The 26,691-nt window shown below is 41.7% G+C and overlaps 2 protein-coding genes across 6 annotated transcripts in view; both read left to right on the top strand.

Annotated features, from left to right (window-relative positions):
• LOC129767798 (IQ motif and SEC7 domain-containing protein 1) overlaps positions 1 to 26,691 on the top strand; it is a 424,090-nt gene that overhangs the window by 391,787 nt on the left and 5,612 nt on the right. For 4 of the 5 annotated variants that reach the window (XM_055768999.1, XM_055768998.1, XM_055769003.1 and 1 more), the window contains 3 exons: positions 21,158 to 21,493; positions 21,554 to 22,689; positions 22,752 to 23,555. In XM_055768999.1, coding sequence (XP_055624974.1) covers positions 21,158 to 21,493; positions 21,554 to 22,689; positions 22,752 to 23,555 — 2,276 coding nt within the window. Of the gene's footprint in view, positions 1 to 12,093; positions 12,699 to 21,157; positions 21,494 to 21,553; positions 22,690 to 22,751; positions 23,556 to 26,691 lie in introns of those variants that run through there. The other variant, XM_055769000.1, reaches the window with a different exon arrangement.
• LOC129767809 (uncharacterized) lies at positions 1,465 to 11,957 on the top strand. The gene is made up of 3 exons (XM_055769018.1): positions 1,465 to 2,142; positions 2,217 to 2,393; positions 11,882 to 11,957. Exons 1-3 carry the CDS (start codon positions 1,888 to 1,890, stop codon positions 11,894 to 11,896), a joined length of 447 nt encoding a protein of 148 aa, XP_055624993.1. The 5' UTR covers positions 1,465 to 1,887; the 3' UTR covers positions 11,897 to 11,957.

Below are 26,691 nucleotides of genomic sequence, written 5' to 3' on the forward strand. Positions count from 1 at the left end.
TTCAGTTGCTTTTACAAGGCCACTCAAATTCCATCGGTTCGTTTCGGGACCACCAACAATTTCGAAAGAGTTGAATTTTATGTTGATAACAATTCCATACTTATACTCATCCGTCCACACACTAACAAGAAAAACTTTCAGCAATCTTTCAAAATATTCATTCATTCATGCATTAAGAATTGATTCAGATCCAATTTCAAACAAATAATTGCCGAGCCAACGGTAGTCCTACGTCTACCGTGCAGTTATATCACAGATATAACCCACTTCTTGTTTTTTTATTCGTTTTTTTTTGCATGTTTGCAAATTCAAGCAAAATCTTCAAAAATCATTTTTACCCCACTGTACATGCAATAGCCACTTAAATTTCACCTTAACGTTGAAACGTTACATTTCTTCAAGAAATAAGTCATATTTGAAATATAACAAAAAATATTTTTTTCCAAACTGTGTATAATCGACTCCAAAATAGTATATAATCGAATCACATATAATCGAGTCTGTATATAATCGAGTCCGACCTGTAATATGTTTTGAGTATGAATAACCGAACTTGATAGCAACTAATAGGAGGGTCAGGTAAAAATTTTGAGACAAACAGTTTTTTGACGTTTTCTCGCAAGCGCGTCAAATGGACTTATGGGGTCTCTCAAACAAACGATTCAATTGGGCAAACCAACAAGCACAACACAATATGAAAAACAAGTTAAAACAGAAAAATCATTGAAAATCTAACAAATAATTATTAGAATAGTGTTAAAAACACTCCAAAGTGAACTGACAGAAGTCAACATATCGAGTTCCCCACCGACATGTTCCCTTTGTTTTCGCATGGATTGGCATTCAGATTCTTTACACGAACGGTTAAGGAGATACAATCAAAATTGTCTGCGCTTTCCATCTTGCGAGTGAATCGGTTTTCCAGTTTTGATAATATATAGTTTAACTTGTACGGTTTTCAAAAAATGGAATGTTCTGAACACGTTTTTGTAATTAATTTAGATTTGGAGAAATTATATAAGCACAATCAATACAGTTTACCCCGTCCTGCAGGTTTCCAAAGTATATCTATTAAAAAGCATTGAAATACTAAAATATCGACATTTAGCCCCGCATGACGGTATTGATGAAACGTAAACAGTAAATGATTGTCGCAGGGTGCGATGTCGTGATTTTGATAAATTTAGACACACTGTTCGACAAGTATTTTCTTCGTTGAAAAATACAGATTCCGTGTCTAGCTTTTGATGTTTACATTGATCCACTGTGAATGCTTCGGTTGTCACTTCTCTCCCTAGTTTACATCCCCTCACGGTAGTAATTCATTGATCTCGCACATATGTGTGCCGGTACTTTCTCTCTCCCTCTTTCTCCCGCCGAATGAGTACGGCAGCCCTGTGCGCTACCGTCCGCTGACCGGCGGTCTGGCGGCCGATGATGAGCCCCGGCTAAACACTGCTTCTCGTCATCGTCGTCGATCCAGATCGGAGACAGCGAGCGGCGCGGCGATGCGCGCTTCGAACGGCTCCGACAGCTCTCGGATATCTCGCGCGACCGAACACACGGGCGAGTTTGTACAGTTCTCCGGCAACTTCCCGTCCGTACGGTATGTCACAACGGTTTCGCGCAACGCACCGATGAGAACCGAGCGGCGCGAGTTTCGTTCATCGCGTCAGTCCAATAATCGACGGTCACGGATCGGCTGAGACAGAGCGCGGATCGTGGCTTCGTAGCTTCGAAGCAACCCTGGACTCGATAGCGACGGCGAGAGAGGAAAAAAAAATCTAAAGTGAAAAAACAACAACTAGGAATGTAATAATTACCTTGTTTTCATTACAATTTCGAAATAGTACACGAGAAGCAGCGCGGTTCTCGCGCACCTTTCCTATGGGCAATATCGGGGAAATAACAGTGATTGGCGCGCAAGGTGATCGAGGGAAGCCGGTAAAGGTCAATCTCGTGCGATCGATCAAAGAAAAAAAGGCCGGTGCATGCAGAAGGTCTTTCTTGTCCGGATCTCAACGCGGAACGCGTGAGAATTTTCTGTTCATTCTCTCCGGATGCAACTTTTCACTTGGTCCTGAGGAATCCTACCGACGCGAACACAATGGACCCGAACACACAACGAGGAGGCGACCGGAAGTGCGAGATGCTATCCTCGTTAGGTTGAAACGGAACTTATTTCATTGTAATTTGTGATGTTATGCCCAGCCCAGGATCCCGCGTGTTCCTCCAGCGGAAGTACCAACAAAGGAAGAGAAATCTCACGAACGAGAGAAACACCTTTCCCAGCAGGGAAAAACATAAATGAACGAAAAAAAGGAAGAGAATCAGTGACTAGTGAAAAAGTGTTAAACAAGCAGCAGCATCGTCAAGATCCGAGGGACGGACATGTGAGGAAATCTCGAGAGAAGTGTTGAAGCGCGCGCATGTGAATAAACAAAAAAAAAGGAGCAGACGGATGACGGCGCGTGAAGAAGTTTGAGAAGTGTGGCGTAAACAAAGCGGAGCAGCCGAAGAAAATTAGAGCAATGTTTAAAAGATCATTAGTTTTCAGAGGAGCGCGTAAAACCCGCTTTCGGGATGGGTCGGGGGAAAGACGTGATGTATTGCCACCACCGTGTGTGATGCTGTGATGAACAGGAATGTAAACAGGATTGATGCTGCGGGGGGATGATGGCATCGTCGAGCGACGATTTAATTAAAGTTTGATGATATGCAATCCTTTCTCAGCGGCGGCGGTTGATTTTCTATCGAAATTGACATCATTAGGCGCGGTTTTAATACGGGCGTGTTAAGCGGATTTACGGCTCTTCCCGACGGAAGTCATGCGGTTTTTCGTTCGTTGCCGCGTAGGCACAGCTACACAATCGCTCCAATTATGGCTTGTTGGGGGGAGGATATGATAAATGCGAGATGTTCGTGAGAGATTGTATTCTGGGAAGAACGGCAAATTATATGTTTGCGAAAGCGCGAGTCTCTCCTCCTTCCTTTGAAGTTGTTTGATATTGATGGCAATCTGTGGCGGGTTAATTTCATTCAGCTCCCAAAGTGGTGGGACGCGAGACGAGAAAGGAATTTTATCACTAATACGAAAATATCTAACGTTATCTTATCATGCTCGAGAAACGAGGTGCAGTGTGTGAATTGTATAACAACGGAAGGCTTCGAAATGAAAACAATATCGATACGGTGTTAGCCCGGCGCAAGTGTGGAATTGCGAGGAACTGATAAGCGGACAGCATTTCGAATTTGCTACTCTACGGGTCGTGTTTTTCGGCAACTTTTATGCTATCTTTATTTACATATTCATTGACAATTTAGTCAAAAACAGCCAATTTTGACCCTTCGATTATTTTTAAAGCTTTGTAGGGGAAGGGTGACAAAGACGTACACCTCAAGTAATAGTTCTAGAGCAACATTTCAAAAGGGCCTATCTTCTTTGATCGATTGTCTTCATCTACATTCTCTTTCATTAATAACTCAGCGGTAAAAGCATTTCCTGATGTGGTCGACGACAAGGAGTGTGAAAGGGATCCTCGTTTCTCAAACTACATGGCAAAACTAGAGCAAAATCTGTCTGAAAGGCCGTGGATATCGAGAGAAAAAGTCGATGAAGAGAAACGATCAAAGAAGATAGACCCTTTTGACATGTTGCTCTAGAGTTGAGTTTTTTTCGTGAATTCCACAAAAAAATATTTGAGGGGCTCCGAAAAGGGTGTAAATGACATCATCGATTTCTCTACATCGACTCTTTCTTTTCATAACCTGGCTGCAAACACATTGCCAGCTGTATTTGAAAATGTGTCCTCATTGGAACCTCATCCATCGGATTCTATTGCAAACTTAAATTGGAACGTTTTTGCAGTTGAGTTATTAAATAAAGCACAAGTTTATGAAGAGAAATCGATCAAGTCACTTATACCCATTTTCTTCTGAGCCCCTCATATAGGTCTTCAAATAGGCCTTAAAAATGATCGGGCAAAAAGGCTTGACTAAAATCACATAGAAGGGCTTGTAATTTTTCTCATTTTTTCATATCTAAAATAGCTTCCGACATTCGGAATGACAACAGAATGAAAACAGCTCTGCTTATTCGTCCATGATATCTATTAGTAGTCATCTGTTAGTGGACATCTGTTAAAAAAAGAAGGAGGGAATAAAGGGTGTGTCACATAAAATTGCATCACGGAAAAAACGCTGTAGAAATTCGCCCAGTAGACCGATCCTTTTGAAAATTTTAGACAGTAAAATAAAAACTATTAAACAACTTTTGGCATTTTCTTTTTATTCATACTTCGAGCCCAAGCCCGTATGCTCGCACCTTCCTCTTTACCCCGTCCATAAGGTTCTGTACAACGTCAGGTTGTAGTTTTTTTTGAACAGAAATCCATTTTCTCTTGAAGTCCGCCTCCGATTTGACAACTTTTGGGTTCTTCCGGAGGGCCTGCTTCATAATCGCCCAATATTTCTCTATTGGGCGAAGCTCCGGCGCGTTGGGCGGGTTCATTTCCTTTGGCACGAAGGTGACCCCTTTGGCTTCGTACCACTCCAACACGTCCTTTGAATAGTGGCACGAAGCGAGATCCGGCCAGAAGATGGTCGGGCCCTCGTGCTGCTTCAATAGTGGTAGTAAGCGCTTCTGTAGGCACTCCTTAAGGTAAACCTGCCCGTTTACCGTGCCGGTCATCACGAAGGGGGCGCTCCGCTTTCCGCAAGAGCAGATCGCTTGCCACACCATGTACTTTTTGGCAAACTTGGATAGTTTCTGCTTGCGAATCTCCTCCGGAACGCTGAATTTGTCCTCTGCGGAGAAGAACAACAGGCCCGGCAGCTGACGAAAGTCCGCTTTGACGTAGGTTTCGTCGTCCATTACCAGGCATTGCGGCTTCGTCAGCATTTCGGTGTACAGCTTCCGGGCTCGCGTCTTCCCCACCATGTTTTGCCTTTCGTCGCGGTTAGGAGCCTTCTGAACCTTGTATGTACGCAGGCCCTCCCGCTGCTTGGTCCGCTGGACGAATGAACTTGACAAATTCAGCTTATTGGCGACATCCCGGACCGAACTTCTCGGATCACGTCTAAACTGCTTAACTACGCGCTTGTGATCTTTTTCACTGACGGAGCATCCATTTTTGCCGTTCTTCACCTTCCGGTCGATGGTTAGGTTCTCAAAGTATCGTTTTAGTACTCTGCTGACCGTGGATTGGACGATTCCCAGCATCTTACCGATGTCCCGATGTGACAACTCCGGATTCTCGAAATGAGTGCGCACGATTAATTCACGACGATCTTTTTCATTCGACGACATTTTTCCAAATTTACGAAAAAATGACAGTGAAACATGGCCAACGTGATCTATACACTCTTATCTGATTATAAGCGAAAGCTGAAGATATAATTCCTAAAAATTAAATTTATACAGCGTTTTTTCCGTGATGCAATTTGATGTGGCACACCCTTTAATCATATTGTTCTCAAAACAAAATGTTTGTCTTTATCTTCAATTACCCGACTTGATTAGTATTCTTTTAACGTCAATATTTCTGGAGAAAAATTAGAAAACTTACCGCTGATTCGATGAAATGGAAAGAAAGTGATGCTAAAACACTCACGTAACGAAAAATATCAAAAAAAAAAAGTTTGTTAGCAATGAGAGTCTTATTTTTTTACTTCCTTATTGTTGCTGCGCTCCACGCTGGGAACATAGTGCCTTCGTTAGAAGCTTCCATCCTGGGCGATCCGCCGCACTCGACTTGACCCGTGCCCTAGTCGATTGGACCCCTTATTTTCTTCAGATGAAAATTTACATCGAACTGTTTTTTTTGCAGATCACTTTTATGATTTCATTCACAATTATGACAGACGGCCAGCTAGGTGTACACAGTGATTGTCATATCAATTGATACACTGTATTGCAAGTTTGTACATAATTCAAATAGAAAATAAAAATTTATTTTATATTTATAAAATAACAGAAAATGTGCTATTCATATTTCGCATACTTTACCACGTACACGGCCCAGACCGAAAGGATATAGTTTCACGTTTATGCTATTCTTTTTACTCTTAGACAACACATTCCAACTTCATTTCACAGTGAGGTGTAATATTATCACGCATTTTGCAACAGTACCAGTGGCTACTTGGATAGCGTCGTCGTGTAAAACATCCTTGCATTCCATTCGGCCTTAGTTCGATTCCCGTTGACATTGTTTGGACTTTTATACACTCCCAAGCTGGCGTTCAGTCTGAGAGAAAGGGATGTCTGCTCCCATACATACAAACATTTTAAAGCTTTTGAAAAAGGTGCTTTTATTTGTTCATTTCACCCTTCAGCACACGAAAAAGCTTTTTGTGTGCGCTCGGCATTATTGAATTCAGCCTCCTTATAAGGCTTGGGTTGCCAGATCGTCGGATTACCTGCGGAAATAGCTTTTCCACAATAACCTTTAGCTTATCAGAACATATTATGATGGTTGTCGTTGGTCTTATTAGGTTTTCCATCTCCATAAAAATCCGTTGATCTTTGTGATCACGAAACCCTTGTGCTAACTTTAGACTACCTCCTGAGTGGGATATTGGTCCATGACTTGAATGCAGCCATTCCCGCTATATCCGTCATCCAATTGCCGGGAGAAATACGATACGGCTCCAAGATACTTGCGACATCACCGTTTATTTCCGTCGCACTGGTTGAGATTAATTTGAGTTGCCTTCGTTACTGTCGACTTGCCTTTGTCTGTTTGTACACAGGCCAGTTGAAGCCTCCTGTCGTGAGGTTGTTACCGTCCTCTTTTTTGCAGAGCATGCACCTCGGTTGCCCCGTGCTGTCGTTGACAAAGTGTCCGTCATTTCGCATTAGAGCCCCAGAAATCCTTCCGCATCCTTTGCTAAAGTTCGAACATCTAAACATCTATCAAATTGGTTGGAAACAGGAGGAATGATTCTGAAAAGACCCACAGAACAGGTTTTAACAACCTGTTCACTGCGTCCGTTGAGAGACGAATCGCTGCGGTCTGTGTCCCGCGATATCAGCGGTAAACAAACTGAGGTTACTGCATTTTATCGATGTCCCGAAAAATAAGACCCCTTCATTCGTTCCGTCACCGAGAACCTTTTCGACTAGGTCATTGAATGCTGTGTTTCTGATTTCCGGGTCTTCCTTTACCTCGAACAGCATTTGGCCATTCTGGGTGCGCTTGAACTTCACTACATTCTCCTTCAGTTGCTTGAGAGGTCAGCGTATGCCACGTCAACCCTAGTTTTGACGGTGCGAATGTCGCCTTTGCTTCATGCCCGGCAAGGATTAGATTTCTTATCATCTTTCGGCTTCTGCCTCTTTTCCTTCTTTTTTCCTTCTCTCTTTTTTCCCATTTTCTATCTTCTCTTTTTTCCTCCTAACCTTGCCTTTTTCTTTTTTGTACAACTGCGCCCCAGTTGTTTTCTTATTGCCGCCGTTGTCTCCTAGGTCTTCACTCTCTCCCAGGTCTTTGCTAACGCTCGCGTCTTCACACCCCACCTAGTCGATACTATTGTTACGGCTCTGGTCGTCTTTCCTATTTTCGAGCAGCTCTTCTTTTGTTGGCGCATCCTGCCTTTTCTTTCTTTTTCGATTTTGAGTTTCTGTTCTTTCGACAAACCTCCTTCATAGCGCATCCTATGAAGGATCCAAGACCAGACATTCAGGACTTGATCATCTTGTACAAATTGATCTTGTCCTACACGAAGCTATCGAGTTCTTTGATCTACGTCATGATTGTTTTCAGGTTGGTGTCTCCAGTCAACCAACCTTCCTGGGTTAAACTACTACTGGGCTTTGGCAATCAAAGAGGGTTTGATTCCCTGACTTTGTGGAGTCTCAGATATTCGTTCAGAGCGCTTACAGCCACTAAATCTGATGCGTTGGCTTGACCGCCTGTCGTATCCCTCGCGCTATTGCTTCTTTCCCCATTGTTTTTGTTGGTGGTATCCATTTTTTGTTGGATAACCCCTCTGCTCGTTGCACATATACTGTATTTCATTGTGTCATGCATATGCGCACACTACACCGATTCAGTTTCGGGCGATGAAAAAGTTTGATAGGTTTCCCGATTGCATTCAAACTATTCGGTCGGTCAACTATCGACCGTCCTTTTAATCAGTACTGACTGGCATCGGTCTACGCACACACGACGATTGTTTATCGGCTGATAGTTCAATTCGCTCTCCATTCGCTCGCAATTGTGGCATACGACATACGTGCCGTCATGGTTGCCAATAATATTTTTCAAAAAACTGGAAGATTGCTCTTTAAAAAACTGGAAGAAAACTGGATCATGTAAAACCGTCTTATTTTAAAAAGATCGGCTTTAAAATGATTTGTTTGCCCATTCCAATGATTGAGAAATAGAATTTCCTTCGAAGCGTCGTGTAGTATTTATATGTAGTTCATTAAACGGCGGAATGAACAATTAATTAATCATATCATTCGAGTAGATCAAAATGCCATTTCCCACTACTCGAACATTACTATGAGAAAATATTTGAGGATCTTTTCTTCTGAAACATCTCGTAAATACGTTTTTTTTGGGTAAAACTTCAAAAATATCGTTGTTATTGGTTCGTGTCCATCATGTCATCCTTCATGTCATGTCATGCCCAGATTAATTGAGATGCATGGGGTCACGGAATCTAACTTCAACCTTCTATTCTTTTTCTTCTAACGCGAATTTTGATTTCTGTAGTGTTCCTTTTGACCATATTCGTTGCTATCTCACGAATAATGTATAGCAAGAAAAATCGATCTTCTGTTTGCTGCTTTTGCGTAGTTGGTTCCAGCTCCCACTCGTTAACATTTAAAAGCGGTTCTATCATGCATCAAATAGGAGAGTTTAGATCATGCGTAATGTCAATGCTACCTTGAACCGAAAATCCTTTGGGAGACCATGAGAAACTAATATCACAAACAAGATTACTTGGGTTTTATGTTCATATCAACCAATAAAATTTGATGATTATATAAACTCAAAAGCAGTCGTGATTGAAATTATAGTTCAAGTCTGTACTTCAGAATATTTTGGAGAACCTATAACATCTGATATTTATATAAATTCATAGACAGTGTAGCACGCACTGTGCGCTAACCGTATTGAATTCGGAAGTGTAAGCGAGAGAAAAAAAACACTGAGTTGAAAAAAAGGTAGATCCAAGGTAAATACACATTGGATCGATCGAACGATGAATGTCAAAAAAACAAATTGGTCAAGGGATATGAAGGGTGAGTGAGGGATATTATGTATACATTGTGAATTTATTTTACATAAAATGGATAAAACTGTGTGCTTCACATATAAAAAAAACTGGATAAAACTGAATGATATTTCAAAAAACTGGAATATTCCAGAATTTAACTGTTTGTCTGGATCGAGAGAGAAAAAAAACTGGAAGAATCCAGTTTAAACTGGAACATTGGCAACGCTGCGTGCCGAGCGAATCACTGAGAATGGGATGAACCCAATGCTCTCTGAATTCCTTTTTATTTTCCTTCACCGTTCTCTTCTCCGTTGTCAAACACAAATTAAATACAGTCTTTCGAGAATATTCTACCGACAGTTGGCTAGTGTGCGCACTTAGAGATGTCTAAATTTTTCGTTTATTCGATTATCGATTAATCGTCGGATCATTTTTAAATATTCGAATAATTGTCTTTCAGTATTCGATTAATCGAGCGAATATTTTTTTCTTGTGATAATAATGAACATACATTGCAGAATAAAAACGATTACGATATTATAATTTTAAAAGTTACATTAAATATAATTGTAAAATAAACGTGGAGTAGAATCATGGTTTTTGAATAAAATGATGTTTCAGTATACAGGTAAACTTCGATATAACGTACATTTCACTTTCAAAATTGTACGTTGTATCGAATTGTACGTTATATCGAAGCATAATAAAGTACTCACAAACGTAGTCTGTAATACATTATTGTGTTGCTGTTTTAGTCAAGTTAATGAATAATTTCAATTAGAAGACGAAGCCAGCCTTTCTCATGATGTTTCCCTTCGTACTGTTGATTAAAGCTTGATTCATTTAGAATCCGGAATCACAAAACCAGCTGTATTTCGAGATTGATTGTAGGTACATAACTTGTTTTAGCATCACAATACAGATAATTCATTGTTTTATCAGAAAAAAATATTGAAAAAAAAATTCCTTTACACTTTGGAAATGTGTACGTTATATCGAGGTCAAATGTACGTTATATCGAGGGTACGTTATAACGAGGGTACGTTATATCGAAGTTTCCCTGTATCGATAAATTGACCATTTATTATTTTTTATATCACGTTGTCTATCGGGTTGTCGATGTTAGATGGTCGCTGTTGGATAAAAAAATCCATAGCCTAACTATTGACCCAAAAATGTATTAACCTTGAAAATGCTTTCTTTTTTCATTAATCGCGATTACTGTGATAACTATTCGATGTATTCATATTTTGATTTCTCATTATTCGATACCAAATTACTCGATTGTAATTGCAGATATTCGATTATTTGAATTAATCGAACGATTAACCGACGTCTCTATGCGCACTCTTTACCAACCCGACTGTTTGGTTGGATCGGTGTGCGCACTAGCAATCCAACCCGACCAAACTATACTTATTTACATTGTGTCTCTTGTTTTGTCGCTCATATTGATCTTATATTGAGTGCACCCGTGGCCGAGTGGTTAGCGTCTCACATTGTCATGCCGGGTGTTCGGGTTCAATTCCCGTTCTAGCCGGAGGATTTTTCGTCAAAGAAATTTCCTTCGACTTGCACTGTGGTCACGCGTATTCAAGAGCTTGCCCCTCGGAATACATTCAAGGCGTGTTATTTGGCTTAAGAAATCTCAACTAAGTATTAATAAATGACGCTAATTAATGCATACGTTGAGACGGCAAAAGTTCCACAGGGAACGTTAACGCCATTCAAGAAGATTGATCTTATATTGCCTAAAAATAACAGAAAATGTCATGACTCTCAATTACTGGTATAGCATTTGTATAATATATATGGTAATATAATATTATATATATTATATTATTGAGAGTCATGACATTTTCTGTTATTTTTAGGCTCATTTATTGTAAAAAATCGGGATGACAAAACATGTGCTAAAAATTAATTTTTGGGTGTGCTAACGCCAGTTAGAAGAGCGCCTCAGTACAGAATGATAAAAAAAAGGTGAGATCGCGTTTCAGTGCCGTCCGTCATATTAAGGAAAGAAGAAACTTATGTCAAATTTGATTACAACACGCCTCCGGGTGACCGGTTCTACACTGTTTGGGATGACCAAAGTGTTTACAGGCGGAAACATAAATTTTTACTGAAAAGATCTGTAAAAAGGCAATGGTTTGGTAAATCACTGCGTGCTCCATTTTTACCAACTGAATCAAATACGATAACGTATACAAATGCACTGGGCCATTTGCTTCAAAATATGTCAAAATGTCAAAACAAAAACAATCGAAGGGTCCTCCGATGGAAACTTATCGAGAACATATAAAACATAACGCAAGTGTACTGTAAAATTACCGATTTAGGGGTCATGTTATCCTTCTTCCTTATGCAGTGCTCTCGTTCTCTTCTGGTCTTTTTAACAAGTGGGATTATTTCTGGGATCTATTTCACGGGGTAACTGTCCTTTAAGACAATAATTTCCCTGCCTTCAATTGTACGATTTCTTATGAAACTCACACGCTCTCAGAAGAAAACAAGAAGTCGTACAATGCTCACCCCTCCCTTGCCACATGGAGAATAATAACGCTCGTCTCTGCAACATCGCAGCGATGGCAGTAAAATTTAAAAAATATGCTCGCTGACAAGCACCCGAAATCCGGATCAATTTCAGGGTTATCTTCCCTAGCTTCCCAAGATCATCGCGCACCCACACCAGCCCCGACAGCCGGTCCCGATTATATTTTCGAGGGCGTTCGAAACGAACACCGAAAAAGGGCGCTCCCAGTAGTGTGGCGCTTATGTTGACAAAAGTGGAATTTCAATGCGTGCTGCGATGTCGTCGGAAGCGGAACCAGATCAGTAATCATTCCGGTCGACAGTGTAATGTATGTGTTCGATTGCAGACCGTTGTGTGTGATATCGCACGGTTATCATCGTATCCAGTGTGCGCCCTCGCTTTTGTGGCGAAACGAAAGTGCAAAATCCCAATATGATGAAGAGTCGCTCCAAAGGTGGTAACCAAAAATGTACAGTGACAACAACAATAACAACAATGAGACTGCCGTCATCGTGACCGCCAGTGCTGAACGCCTCCGCCGTCGCGTCAGCGCTGATGAGTCCGTTGTTGTCGGCGCTAGCAACAACAATAACAACAATAGTGGTGAAAATAATAGGCCGGAATTCCAGTGTGATTGTGTTTGCTCGTGCTGCTGTCAGTGCTATCCGGTCGAGAAGAGTGCGCCGAAGAGGGTCACATCCGACGGCCATGAAGTTGACAATACTCACAACGGGACTGTTGACCCACAGGATCCGATTGTTCGACGAAAACGACGGAAAGAAGGTAGAGCCAAATCGGGAAACTTTGAGCAATTGCTGCACGCTTCCAACGGAGAAAGTCCTTCAAATGGCGCCCAGAAGGTTAATAATGGATCTCAAAATCGACGAAATTCGGCCTACTGTGTGTGCAAGCTCGAGATCAAATTTGTATGGTAATTAATAATCTCCTCCCTTTATGACAGATTCATCGTTCATCGTTCATCGGTACGCAAATGTTTGAATTTTGTCAAGCTGTGAAATCGTGGTTCTAATTTTAGCAAGTTTTGAGCGAACTCTGAGTTTCCATCACCTAGGGCGTGGAAAAGTACACATGAAGAACGATTGGGAAGCCTTGTGTGTAAGGTCAACGATTTATTATTTGTGATGAGAGTGATTCATTGCTGCGGACGATACTCACCCGAGGTGCGTAGACTGGTTTGACAACGGCAGCAGCAGACGCTGCTGCTCAGCAGACCAGAACAACGTCGTTTACCTTCTGGAATAATTCGCTCCAGCTTGTTATGTGACGAACGCCCCGTAATCAATTTTATGTTTCAGTTTCGGCGAGGTTGTCATTCTAATAACCGCAAATTTCATTGCGCATTTCCGCCTCCAAAAACAACAGAAATGAGACTAACGACGGGTAACTAACTAAAGGGGAAACCCCAAAACCACTGATGCGTACCACAATCCAATCATTCAATTCGCCCCAATCACGTTCGGTTTTACGAATGGCGAAATTGAGACGTTTTCGCCGTGTTTACTTGCGCCCAAAGTAGAAAGCGTGCCGGCAAGCCATTTAATTGCTTCCGCCACCATTCAATCTGAGTGCGACACCGATTCCGCGAAAATGTTCTGTCTAATTTCAAACGTTCGTCCCGCCGCGCTCCGATGAAAATTTCAACCAATCCAAAAAGGAAATAAACGCCAAACTCAAAGACGATGTTTCATGTTTCTTCATTAATTAGTTGGAGTTTTCATTCCGCCAGAAGCCGAAGTGACGTGGAAAACAAGTCGGAAAATCAAAACAAATCAACGCTGACAGGCGGAAGCTCACGCGCTATACACGCTGCTTCCGAATAACCCAAATTGATGCTGACAACCCCGCGTCACTCTGGAGGATCTCTTCTCCTGTCCGCCCACCAAGAAACGAAAGAACGCCACAGTGATTTTCCCAGCAGCCTGGTGGGCGACAAAGCAATTGAGATGAGAGAGTGAATCTCTACTCCGTTCACACGCTTCGTTTTAGTCGTTGTCTCTCCCAAGCAGGGCTAAATTTAGAAACCGTTCTTATACACTGAGCGCAATAAAAATAGCACCACCATGTTTTATACATTATTTTTACAATATTCTAGGTTATGATTCTAATTTCTTATATCTAATCATCTGTTTATACCTCTCCAACTTTTTGAACCAATATGGGGGTTATTTTGTGAAATACAAACGTTTCATCCTGATTTATCATAAAAATACAGTGCGATTATACGAATGGTGCAAATAGCACCAACATCAAAAAATCACCTTGGTACTCATTGGACAGCTTTTGATGTCTAACCGGAATTTGTAGGGGGGTAAAATGAAAATTTGAGCACTGAACATGTAGGAAAAAATGGAAGACTTTGAATGTTTACAACTTGAGCCTTTGTAAGTAAATCGCAAAGATGATAAGAAATATTTCTACGCGTTTTTCACAATGAATAAGATTTTATTTTTCTTGAAATAAACAATTGAATAATTGTGAAATGTCAAGCAATATCCAAACGCATTAAGCGCCACGTTTTGATTGGTCCAATTCGTGCTCCTCAAATGGTACCGACCAAAAGGAGCAACCAGAGTAACAGCGGAATACGGATTCCCCAACACAGACTTAAAAACCAAGGGGAAATTGTCATTGCAGATACATGCCAGCCGAGAGCACTTCAGTTCTCAATGCATCTTCTTCTTTTGTTCTTAAATGGCACTCACGTTCTTAAAATATCTTCGCCTTCTCAAACTTAGTATTATTTGCGTTATTCTCATCAGTTGAGATTTCTATAGGTAAGATGGCCACTCTCTAGACTATTGAAACTATCAACTATTGAACAGTTATAATACATTATTTTAGTGTATTGCATTACCCTCAATTATGTATTCCCATTTTGACGTGTGTATAGGTGAAACGTTACGATAAAACAACTTTTCGGATGGCGACGAGCACCGATTTATTATTTAGATGGCTAGAAATTTAGTGCTTTAGTGGTGAATATGTACATTAGGGTCAACTATTGAACAGGCAGCGAAAATGGTCATATCAAATTTCAGAAACCGGCCATGTACATTTTGTTTATTGGCCTAAAAAAATGATCTGTACAAAGTTTCAGCTCGATGGGACATGATTTAGGGGTGCCTCAAAGCGCTCAAAGTTTTGATTTTTTGATCCTCGAAAATCTTCCAGGGGAGGAGTAAAGGAAATTTGGAAAATCGAAATTTTTTTTCGATGCCAAATGACTTAAAAATGCATAAAACGTCGAGATCTGGTGTTATCAAGCAAAAAAAATTTTGGCCGAAAATCGACTTTTTGGGACTGAGGGACTGGCCTGAGTGGCCAATAAAAATCAAAACTTTGAGTGCTTTGAGGCACCCCTAAATCATGTTCGATTGAGCTGCAATTTTGCACAGGTCATTTTTTTTTTTGACCAACAAACAAAATGTACATGGTCGGTTCTTTAAATTCGATAATTATTTTTTTTCCATACTTTCATTGCCTCTCAGGCTAAGTCCAAAAAGGTCGATTTTCGTTTTTTTCGAGATGATACCAGATCTCGACGTTTTCATGCATTTTTAAGTCATTTGGCATCGAAAAAAAAAAATCGATTTTCCAAATTTTCTTTACTCCACCCTTGGAAGATTTTCGAGGATCAAAAAATCAAAATTTGAGCGCTTTGAGGCACTCCTAAATCATGTCCGATCGAGCTGAAACTTTGCACAGATCATTTTGTTGGGCCAATAAACAAAATGTACATGGTCGGTTTTTGAAATTCGATGATGAAATTTTTCCCATACATCCATTGCCACCCTAATGAACATGTCTCGTAAAACCAATATTATAATAGTAAACAAACAGGTCTGTTAAGTGTGCTTATATAGAAAACAGTATGTTTTGTAAGCATTTCATAGAATTCAAATTTTTACAGAATTAAATGTCGCAACCCTGTTGTCGATGTTCAAGTTCTGGACCATAATTTGGGTCCGAAACTCGTAAGTCTAATGACTATAAGATTAGATGGCACGAAGCCAGTTTTGAAATGTGAATATTCGAATGAAAATTTTTACTTCATCTTGTTTAACTACCTAAAATACGTATTTCTGACTCTTGTTTAATCATTTGTCTATACATTTTCCGATAATTTTATTGACACTCTCCATTATAATATAATATCATTATCAGACACAATTTTCGTTTAACATTTTTTCAAAATTTGCGAAAAAAATTGAAATATATAAAATACATATTTGATACATGAAAATTAATTTTAATTCATAATTTTCATGCTGAAAGTTTGTTCATTCCACATAAAAAGCCTTTACCATTTTCGCATCACTAATTGGAAGACGAACCATCAATGCCATCAGCGCGATTTTGCATACCGTAATGAATGTCTTTCTCTAACTCGGACGTCATAGCCAATGTGTTCTGGAGAAATCGACGTTGCAAATGCATTTTGCATGCATGCGTTTTCGTACTCCGGAATGTGTTTCCCTAACATGTACTACAAAAAACGGATTTGAACTCGGGATTTGAATTAATAATTCAATCGATACAAACAAATGGTTACTTAATCAACGGTAATCCTACGTCAACCTTGCAGTTATATCGTAGATGTAACCCAATGCTCTGGAAATTAAGGTAATGAAGATGGTGGAGTTACGAGCGATATAACATGTGCGCCGATAACTATTTTTCACATCGTGAAGGTAATATTTGTGTTTATATTTAATTGTCTATCACATCCATGTGAAAATGATATTTTCAGTAAGTGTTTTATCAATCAAAAACATATATTTCATTGGAGCTCGCGCTGATTGTGAGTAGTATGTAACAGACGTCAAAAATCGTCCGTTAGACGAATAAGAGTGGTGTTTTAGTACGAAATTTTCACTCCCCACAACCATAGAAACAAGTAAACTTCCATTATTTTCGCGATATCATATTGATGTTTCTAAAGCTCATAGTGTCGGTGTGTGTGATGTAGTAAAACAGTCTTCAATTAAACAGCTTTTCATTGAAAATGCAACTGCTTTCGAGGACTAAGAATACAACCGCTCTGTAGACCTTTTTATCACATAAATATTGTAAATAAATCACTACTGGCTACTACTGGCACGATTTGTGCAATGATCCGGAAGTTACAATTAGCAGGAACTTTTGTGATGGTACATTGATGCGCTGGGATGGCTCTCCTTTCCAAGGAATGCTCCCTGGATTATAACCAGATTGAGAAAGGAGGACTACGTAAAATGCTGAAGATAAGTTTGATCGAACATGGTGGGACATTGATGGGTCCTGATTTTGTTTTTCAGCAAGATAATGCTGCAATCCAAAACTCAAAATAAATAGTAAAAAATATCTGATAAAATTATAGATGTTCTCGGGTACCCGGCCTGTTCTCCGGATCTAAATCCAATTTAGGACCTTTGCTCTATACTACATGGGCTGAAAAGTTCCGGGATTTTCAATAGATGGGGCCACTAAAAAACAAGATTCATTTCGAGAGGTTCATCGGTCATTAGCTTATGTGTGAAGTTGCATGACATTTCGTTTATTTGTTCGCAAACTACAGTTATTCAAGTGTCATTACCTGAGCATCAGGGTTACCATATCTACAGAATAATCTGTATTTATACAGATTTTTCAGACATTTTGAAACCAAGAATCTGTAGTTACAGATTACAGATTTTTTTGATATGCATACAGATTTCTCGCGTAACTTTTGAAAAGGTCCAATGTAACATTTTCGTCAACTCGAGAAAAACGAAGTTGAAGACCCGAACATTATTCCGCGAATTGTCTTAAAAGTTATCGATCTTGATCGCTACTCTCACCACTAGCGATCAAGAATAGCTATCCAAAACCAATCGTAGCTGTTGTTCCGTGATTTGAGTTTAAAGTTGAAGCCAAGGAGCGACAAATGTTACATTGGACGTTTTGACTGCCCGCGTTTGCACATTGGACATGTCACGTTGCACGATAAGAATTTGAAACTAACTACTAAACAACAATCCAAAAAACAGCATTTCGTTCTAAAGACAGATTATTATTGTTATCACCCGTTGAATTGAACTGAAATCGATAACAACTACTGTAAGAAACAAAAACTCAAAACGACCGAAGTACGACTTCGTGTTGTTTTGACTGCTTTGTTACTTCGGACGTTTCGGGCATCGAAGGAAAGTGGCGTCCGAAGTAACAGCCGGGTGCTTAAAATCCGAATCTGTACATTGGATATTTTTTGTATCGGCGATAAAAAGATGAAGAAAATAGATACGTGAACGATTGTTTTTGTAATTCATTCCATGACTGAAGACTAATAGCGTGCATCTATTAACTCGATTTGTTTACATTTGTTACATAGAACCTTTTCACAAGTTACGCGAGATTTACAGATTTTTCAGAATAGCGATCTAATATTAGTTATAACTCGATCTCAATAACACTTTTCCCATCTCACCAATTTTTTTCATATAGCATTCCAATCAGTCCGAATGAGTGTCGTGTTGGCATTTATATGTAGCGTGTAGTACTGCTATCTCATATTCAATCTAGGGCGAAATAATGCAAAAGTCTGCGGCTAGCATTATAATGAATAAAAAACAGAAAGTGGGTTATATATGGTATAACCGCAATGGTGACGTAGGACTATCGTTGATTCAGTAATCCTTTGTTTGAAGTTGAATCTGAATCCATTCTGAATGAATGAATAAATTAATATTTGAGGGACTTCGAAAACGAGAGCGTTACGTTGGAGGTACAAGGCATCCAATATTGGATACGAAAATATCCTACTGATGGGGAAGAATAATCTTCAGAAGCTATCCTGTTAATTGCGATTGATTGAAAAATCACAAAACCAAATGTATTTGGTCACAGTGTTACATGGATAGAAAACATCAAAATAAACTCTTTCACATGAATGTAATTTTAAATTCTCAGAGGAACTGGCAGATTATTTTCCGGATCTTTCTCGATGCTGAATGGCATCCAAACGGAGAGAATTCCGTGCGTGTATGTGTGTGTGTAGCGGCTGCTTCGATGGTCACCTTCTCTTCTCCTGAAGGATCGGTTTCTCTGTGCTCCCTCACAGTTTCAAACAAACTGCTTGCGTTTCAGGACAGATCTCGATCCTTCGCCGTCCAGCATTCTCAGCAACGATGTTGTCTTGTCGATGTCCTCACGAAAAATGAATGGGTTTCACCACCAGAATATCGCTTAAGTATGCTTTTTGTGCGTGATTGAATCGAGAGAAGGCGTGGTTTACGATGGCAATTTGGAAGGCAAACTAGAGGGGAATGAACTCTCTGAGCTCGGAACTTTCGGCGACTGAGCAATAATCGATTGCGGGCGCATACAATATTGGATACGGAAATATCCTACTGATGGGGAAGAATAATCTTCAGAAGCTATCCTGTTAATTGCGATTGATTGAAAAATCACAAAACCAAATGTATTTGGTCACAGTGTTACATGGATAGAAAACATTAAAATAAACTCTTTCACATGAATGTATTTTTAAATTCTCAGAGGAACTGGCAGATTATTTTCCGGATCTTTCTCGATGCTGAATGGCATCCAAACGGAAAGAATTCCGCGCGTGTATGTGTGTGTGTGTAGCGGCTGCTTCGAGATCTTCCCGGGGAACCGTTTGTGGCATCACTCTCCTCCTGATGGATTCATGTCTGGCCTAAGGTGCACAAACAGGCTCTTGGTGACACCGTTCCGTGCTTTCATGATAAACGAAGAGCTTCACCACAACAGCGACAACATGCTCCAATCGCTGTTCAATTAGAACTGAGTGGATTTCCGAGCGGCGCTCGCTTATATACCGATTGGTGATTTCAATAGCCTTCTTTGAAAGCAATTTTAAGACTATTGAAACAAGTTTTTGGATCAAAAAGAAACAAGTATAGAACGCGTAGACATTTTATCTTTCGAATGAAGTGTTCATCATACCATTTCGTTCAGTTGTTTAGGAGCTATTAATGCTCAAAATCTCGGTTTCCGGCGTAACGCTTTCGTTTTCGAAACTTTGATTTTACACCCCGGTATAGAAATGAAAGACGTAGTCCTACGTCAAAAACACTGTCCATCTCTTTCATAGTAGGGCACAGTGAATGCGAATTTCTACGTGGATACCATAAACATCGTCAAATTCATAATAACTATGCCAATCAATGCTACTAAAGCTAAAATTATGCTTCAAATTTGAACTCATGAATGTAATACAGATTTCGATACAGATTTTCTGAGTAAAAACTAAGATAAAAAGATTTTTTGAGATCAAAAACACAGATTTTATTATGGCAACCCTGCTGAGCATTCGTATAGAAAATGGAAAAGGTGGAATATCGTATTTTGATCAATTCTTTTGGTGGGAAAAACTTCTGAACATCAATGCGTTGACGGAATGTTATTCCACTTCTGCTTCTCCGAGAACAACAGTTTATCGGTAGTTTAGTGAATTTAAAATGGTACAAGCACCGCAGCTGCACCTCGCTCTGGAACCTAACCTCAAACAGCGGCGCTGATTTAACCGCCGATTTGGAGTTGTTGAAGCGTAATCGAGTGAGCTTCTTTCGACGTTTTGTGACAATGGATGAAACGTGGATACATTTCCACACTCCTAAGTCCAAGTCTACAGAGTGGCACTGAGGCATATTTCGAAGACTTAAACGTTTCGTACTACAGAAAGGGAATTCGAAATATTGGGAACTCGCTATACCAAGTGTATTGCCCTCGAAGGAAACTATGTCGAGGAATAAATACAGTTTTGCCCAAAAAACGATTGTTTTCATTAAAAATCTCGGAACTTTTCAGCCTATGTAGTACTTGCACATCCTGTTCACGGAAACGGCAAGCAGTTTGACAACGTTCACCAACTCAAATTGATAACCACATTATTAATCACTTCTACATGATGAGTTTTGAGAAATAAAGTTTGATTTTGGAGAAAAATCTAGGTAGCGTTTTTTTCATTTCGCATTCTTTTTTCAGTTTTCTAAATTTCAAAGACAAGTGGTTGTATAAAGCAAATTTATTCCAGGCTGGATTTATCTGTTACACAATCGAAAACATGTTATAGAAAATCATCAAGACGACGCTCAAGCATACATCTTCTATTGAGGGAAAGATTAATGGTGCTATTTTTATTTCGCACAGTATAAAACACTTTGCGAGTCGATAGCGACTCTCATTTTTTTGACTCTGTTAAATTCTCCCCCAGAAATATATCCGTCCAACAACGTTTCCTTTCGACAATTCAATTGGAATTGTATTTCTTATTTTTCTATTTCGGCTCAGTGGGCCTTCAACTCTCCTCATTATACGACGATACGCTAACGCGTTTTTGGTTCTCATCTTCTCTCCCACAACAACTAGGTATGAACTGTCGCAGGATCTGTTGGACAAGCAGATTGAACTGTTGGAGCGCAAATACGGTGGCGTTAAGGCTCGTAACGCGGCACTCACCATCCAGCGGGCCTTCCGGCACTACACGATGGTCAAGAAGTTCGCCTCCATCACGGCAATGGCCAAGGCGGAGAAGCGCATGAGCCGACGAGTTCAACATCAACAGCAACAGGTGGAATTGGAGATGATGCAGCAGCAGCAACAACAGCAACTCGAGCAGCAGCAGCAGCAGCACCAGGGTCATCTGCCAGAAGAAGGACACATGTACGAAGATGGTAGCCTGGGTGGTCAACGCGTATGTGCCACGTAAGTAGAAGTCACTCTCCCGTTTTCAACCCTGAATAACGTTTTCACGCTCACTTCCAGAATCTCCGCCACCCCGCCGGGAACGCTCCATCACCGGGTGACCCCGGTGCGCTCGATGTCCCTACGCGAGCGTCGCCTTGACTCCAGCCCTATTCCACGAAGCCAATCGGGAACAGCTTCCCCAGCCCCACCTGCCAACAGTTCCTGGTCCCAAAGTCCAATCACCACTGGGGTCGCTTGCCCCCAGCAACTCCAACAGCAGCAGCCATCGCTGATTCCCCAACACCAGCAGTACTCCCACCCGCATGTAAATATTCTGCACCAGCAGCAACAGCAGCAGCACTACTATGCCAGCGCCCAATCGTGCTCCTCGTCGCCCCATCAGCTGCATCACCAGCAAGCATACCAAAGCCAGTACGGATCGCAGGATCTGAACATAAGCGCTGGAAGCTCGGTGCTGGATTCAACCATATCCTCGATGAATCTGTCGTGGAACTCGGGCAGCGTTTCGAACGCAGCCATTGTGGCCACAGCCGGCGGCGGTGCGGTGCCACACCACAGTCCGTACACGCCCCACTATACGGCCGCCCAGATTTACATGCGACCACGAGGAATCGGCATCGGAAGCTCCGGTGGCAGCACCGGATCCGCCGCCAGTAGCTGCAGTGCCAGCCGTAAAGTGCCACCCGAAGTACCAAAGAGAACTTCAAGCATCACATCCGCACAGCACACACCGAACCGATCGTTGCGGCCGAATGGACTTTGCAAAACGGCCGAGAACGGATCACTCAGCTCGGTGCAATCTTCCGGCAGTGATTCGTCCGCATCGGCAGAGCGAGTTCAGGGTGTCGGTGAGTTGGGATCGGATCGATCCAGTTCCCCACAGTGGAAGCGGAAAGGGCCGGGAAGCTGTACTGGCAGTACTGGTGGCATGCCCATGACTGCCCAGAGCCCCGATCATATGATAGGAGGTCCCACCGGGACAGTTGTTGGAGGAGGAGTAGGTGGCAGTGCCAACGTCACAATTGGCAGCATGGAGAGCGAATGTTTAAGCTCGCACACCAGTGCCGCCCAGTATTCAATGGAGCAGCACGATCAGATTGTTCACACGCCCACGAGCTACAAGGTGTCCGAGACCATTCGCAAAAGACAGTACCGAGTGGGATTGAATCTTTTCAACAAGAAGCCCGAGAAAGGTAAGCATTCTCATTAATTGTAAACCAGAAATTTCATATACTACAATAAATTTCTTCCCCAGGTATCACCTATCTCATCCGGAAGGGCTTCCTCGAGAACACCCCCCAGGGTGTGGCCCGGTTTCTTATCTCGCGCAAGGGTCTTTCGCGGCAGATGATCGGCGAGTATCTCGGTAACCTGCAGAACCCCTTCAACATGGCCGTGCTGGATTGCTTCGCCGGTGAGCTGGATCTCTCCGGGATGCAAGTGGACGTGGCGTTGCGCAAATTCCAGGGCTACTTCCGTATGCCGGGCGAGGCGCAGAAGATCGAACGGCTGATGGAAGTGTTTTCGTCACGGTACTGTCAGTGCAACAGCGACATTGTGGCGAGGCTGCGCTCACACGACACCGTCTTCGTGCTGGCCTTCGCCATCATCATGCTCAACACCGATCTGCACACGCCGAATCTGAAGCCCGAGCGGCGAATGCGCTGCGATGACTTTATCAAGAACCTACGGGGCATTGATGATTGTCACGATATCGACCGGGATATGTTGACGGGCATTTACGAGCGGTTGAAGGCGAACGAGTTCAAACCCGGCTCGGATCACGTCACGCAGGTGATGAAGGTGCAGGCGACGATCGTCGGCAAGAAGCCCAACCTGGCGTTGCCTCATCGGCGGCTGGTGTGCTACTGCCGGTTGTATGAGATTCCCGATATCAACAAGAAGGAACGACCGGGAGTGCATCAACGGGAAGTGTTCCTGTTCAACGATCTGCTTGTGATCACTAAGATCTTCAGCAAGAAGAAGAGCTCGGTCACGTACACCTTCCGGAATAGTTACCCGCTGTGCGGAATGGTCGTCACGCTGCTCGATGTGCCGAGTGAGTATTTGTTGTATAATGTTTGTTTCGCAAAGAACGATGCAACTATCTTGAAGGTGAATGGGGGAATAATGTATTCTATGAGGAGCCGATCTGGCGTAGTGGTAACATCCATACCTCTCACGCTGAAGATCACGAGTTCAATTCTCACTCACAACATTCTTCCAAAATTGGAAGTAAAAAGTGACGAACCAGCCAAAAGTGTTGAAAGTCACTATAATACAGATATATATATATATATATATATATATATATATATATATATATATATATATATATATATATATATATGTATTCTAGAATGTTTCACATGATCAATGCTAAACATCGTTTTCCATTTCCAACATATAAAAAAGGTCTTAGCACATTGGTTGTTTCGACGCGAACTATCAAATCACCTAAAGCATTGTCCACTTGTTTTCGGATGGTGATAAAAAAAACCAAGACAGATAATTGAGTTTGATGAGTTCCCCATGGAAGGTAATAGCTTACTTGCAAAAAAAAATACGCCCTTGCGAGCGGCCTTCCGACAGTTAGCCGGAACATTCACCATGGCGGATGAAAACATGCGTGTAGGCATTTTTTTGAGTTCTTTCTTCGTTTTATTTATCAATTCCTTCTTAGTTTTCGCGACAAAATTGTTGGAGTAGAACTTACGCTTCAGGTTTGTCCAGAAATTTTCGATGAGACGCAGCTGGGGGACGTTGAGCAGGTTTGTCGACTTGGGGACCACATCGATATTCAGCCGCTCCATCTCCTCTAACGATCGCTTCGAGTAGTGGACCGACGCCAGACCGGCCAGAACACCGCGTCTTTGTCCTTATGGTATTTCATGATGAACGACGCAACTTCCGGCGGGCACTTCGTACCATAAATTCCCCCGTTCACGGCCAGTCCGGAGCTAAGGAAGAGCGGCTTTGACATCCCCTTCTCGCTGATTGCCGCCTCAGCAGCATCTTCTTGAGGAACTTGGTGTGTGAAATAAACTTAACTTCGGAGCTCACCTTCTTCGTAGAGGAAGTAAAATACGAAGTGCCCTGCCAGTCGTTGCCATCCAGGGTGCGATATGTCTCGCCGGGAAGATCGGCGTGATCATCTTATTCAGTCGCTGCCGCTGCGTCATTGCCTGCAGCTCCAAGAACAGTGGACGAGACTTCCGCTTCCTGACATGTATGTCCATGTTCGCCAGGTACTTTTTCACTGTTTGGCCGGTTGCATTGACCTCCCGGCCAAGCTCACGCAACGATGTAGCCACTTTTCCCTCGATCTTCCACTTCAGCATCCGTTGGAGCTTCTTGTCGGTCAGGGTCGTCGGCCGTCCGGAACCGGGCTTTCTTTCGATGCTCTGATTGTTGTCCAACAGTGCCAAGATGTTGTAGATGCCGGAACGGGCGTATCAGGCGTCCACAAAGTGCCGCACGATGTCCGTTTTCGACGCGGCGGGGTATCTTCTTTGAACGCGCACACTTCTGAACGGAGTAGCTTCACTGTTTTCGCCATCACCGTTAGAGTTCGACTGATAGAGCTGTCATTTTTTTTCTGCTAACTCATGGGTTACTATAATTGATAGTACATGGGTAGTTTCGTCAGTGCGTGTGAAGGTAAACCCATGGAAAATCGGCAATTTTTGTCCATTTTTTAGTGCAATCGTTAGAAATGCCATGCCACTGGCAAAAGCTTCCGCGTAATTGCTAATATCTTGCTACCAAGCAGAGATACGATTGCTAACAGTTCAAAAGTTTACACGATCACGATCAGTCTATCTGAGAGTACGCCTTGAAATGACAGGGCTATTACATTGAAAGTTAGTCAAAATCGATGTTTATTAGCTTCTAAAATTTTAACACGAATACAGAGTGAGTTTTCTATCGATGTGACACCTCATAAAGTACAAAATCTAAAAAGGGTGTGTTTGAAATCAACCGTCAAACATGGAGGAAGTGAATTATTGCAATTTTACTATTCCCTGTGCAGGTAGAGTCATGGTTTGAGCCATTTGATGGTATGGCACGTAGAAGTCGAATTCATTGACTGAATAACGATAAAAGAGATTTATTTGGACATATCGGATCGAAAGCTTCCAGCATGTTCGCAAAAATTGTAGCCTGGTTGTCGGTTCATATTCCAGCAAAATGGAGATCCAGAGCATAGCTCGAAGTTGGTATCTAATTGGTTTACGGAAAGAAAAATCTAAGTTTTGGGGTGGCCGGTACAATTTTCTGACTTTAACCAAAATAGAACATTTGTGGTCTAATTTGAACGTTAAGGTTTAAAAAAAATAAAGTCTTGTCCAGTTAGAATCCGTACGGAAGAAATCATTTATATCTCGGAGATAGAATGACATACAAAAAAGAGTGATCAACCAAAAGAAAGATATATTCTTGCACTTTTACAAAAAAATGTCCTTAAAATTATTTTTCTTCATTTCTGATGAAACTTCTCACTTTTCTGGTGATTCCTCCCATCAAACGTTGCACATCGGCAGTGTCGACCTCTGTGGCCAGTTTTTTCCAGAATCTGGTCATCCCTGCAGCGTCCCGAGCCATTTTTCCGGTCTTCTTTAGCTTCCGCTTCATAATCGCCCAATATTTTTCAATTGGGCGGAATTGGGGGCAGTTTGGTGGGTTGAACTCCTTCTCGATAAAATCCACCCCGTTGTCGCGGTACCACTGGAGAACCTCCCGGCTATAGTGGCAACTCGCTAAGTCAGGCCAAAACTTAACGGGACCATTGTGTGCCTTTATGAAAGGCAACACACGCTCCTTCAGGCACTCTTCCTTGTACAATTTCGAATCCATGGTCTTTGTAGTGATGAAAACCGGCGTCTTCGCACCACAGGTGCATATACCCTGCCAGATCATCATCTTCTTGGCAAATTTGTCCATGAACATGAACTTGAATTTGGCGGGGACATCGCCTCGTGCCGTGGAAAGATAAAATTTTTGTCCCGGAAGTTGGCCGAAGTCCATTTTTACATAAGTTTCGTCATCCTGGAGCAGGCATCCATGGTACTTCGTTAGTACCTGATAATACAACTTACGAGCGCGAGTTTTCGTCACTAGACTCTGCTTCATCGTCCCATTTGGTTGCTTGATTGCTTTGTAGGAATGAAGTCCAGCTCGGTGAATGATTCGTC

Source organism: Toxorhynchites rutilus, chromosome 2 (genome assembly GCF_029784135.1).
Source record: "Toxorhynchites rutilus septentrionalis strain SRP chromosome 2, ASM2978413v1, whole genome shotgun sequence".
Lineage (NCBI taxonomy): Eukaryota > Metazoa > Arthropoda > Insecta > Diptera > Culicidae > Toxorhynchites > Toxorhynchites rutilus.

What these genes read in the sequence shown, in the direction of transcription:
- LOC129767809 (XM_055769018.1), top strand. Translation starts at nt 1,888, where the DNA reads ATGGGCAATATCGGGGAAATAACAGTGATTGGCGCGCAAGGTGATCGA. An exon ending in CAACGAGGAGGCGACCGGAA is followed by an intron (nt 2,143 to 2,216) that starts GTGCGAGATGCT and finishes TGCCCAGCCCAG; the next exon opens with GATCCCGCGTGTTCCTCCAG.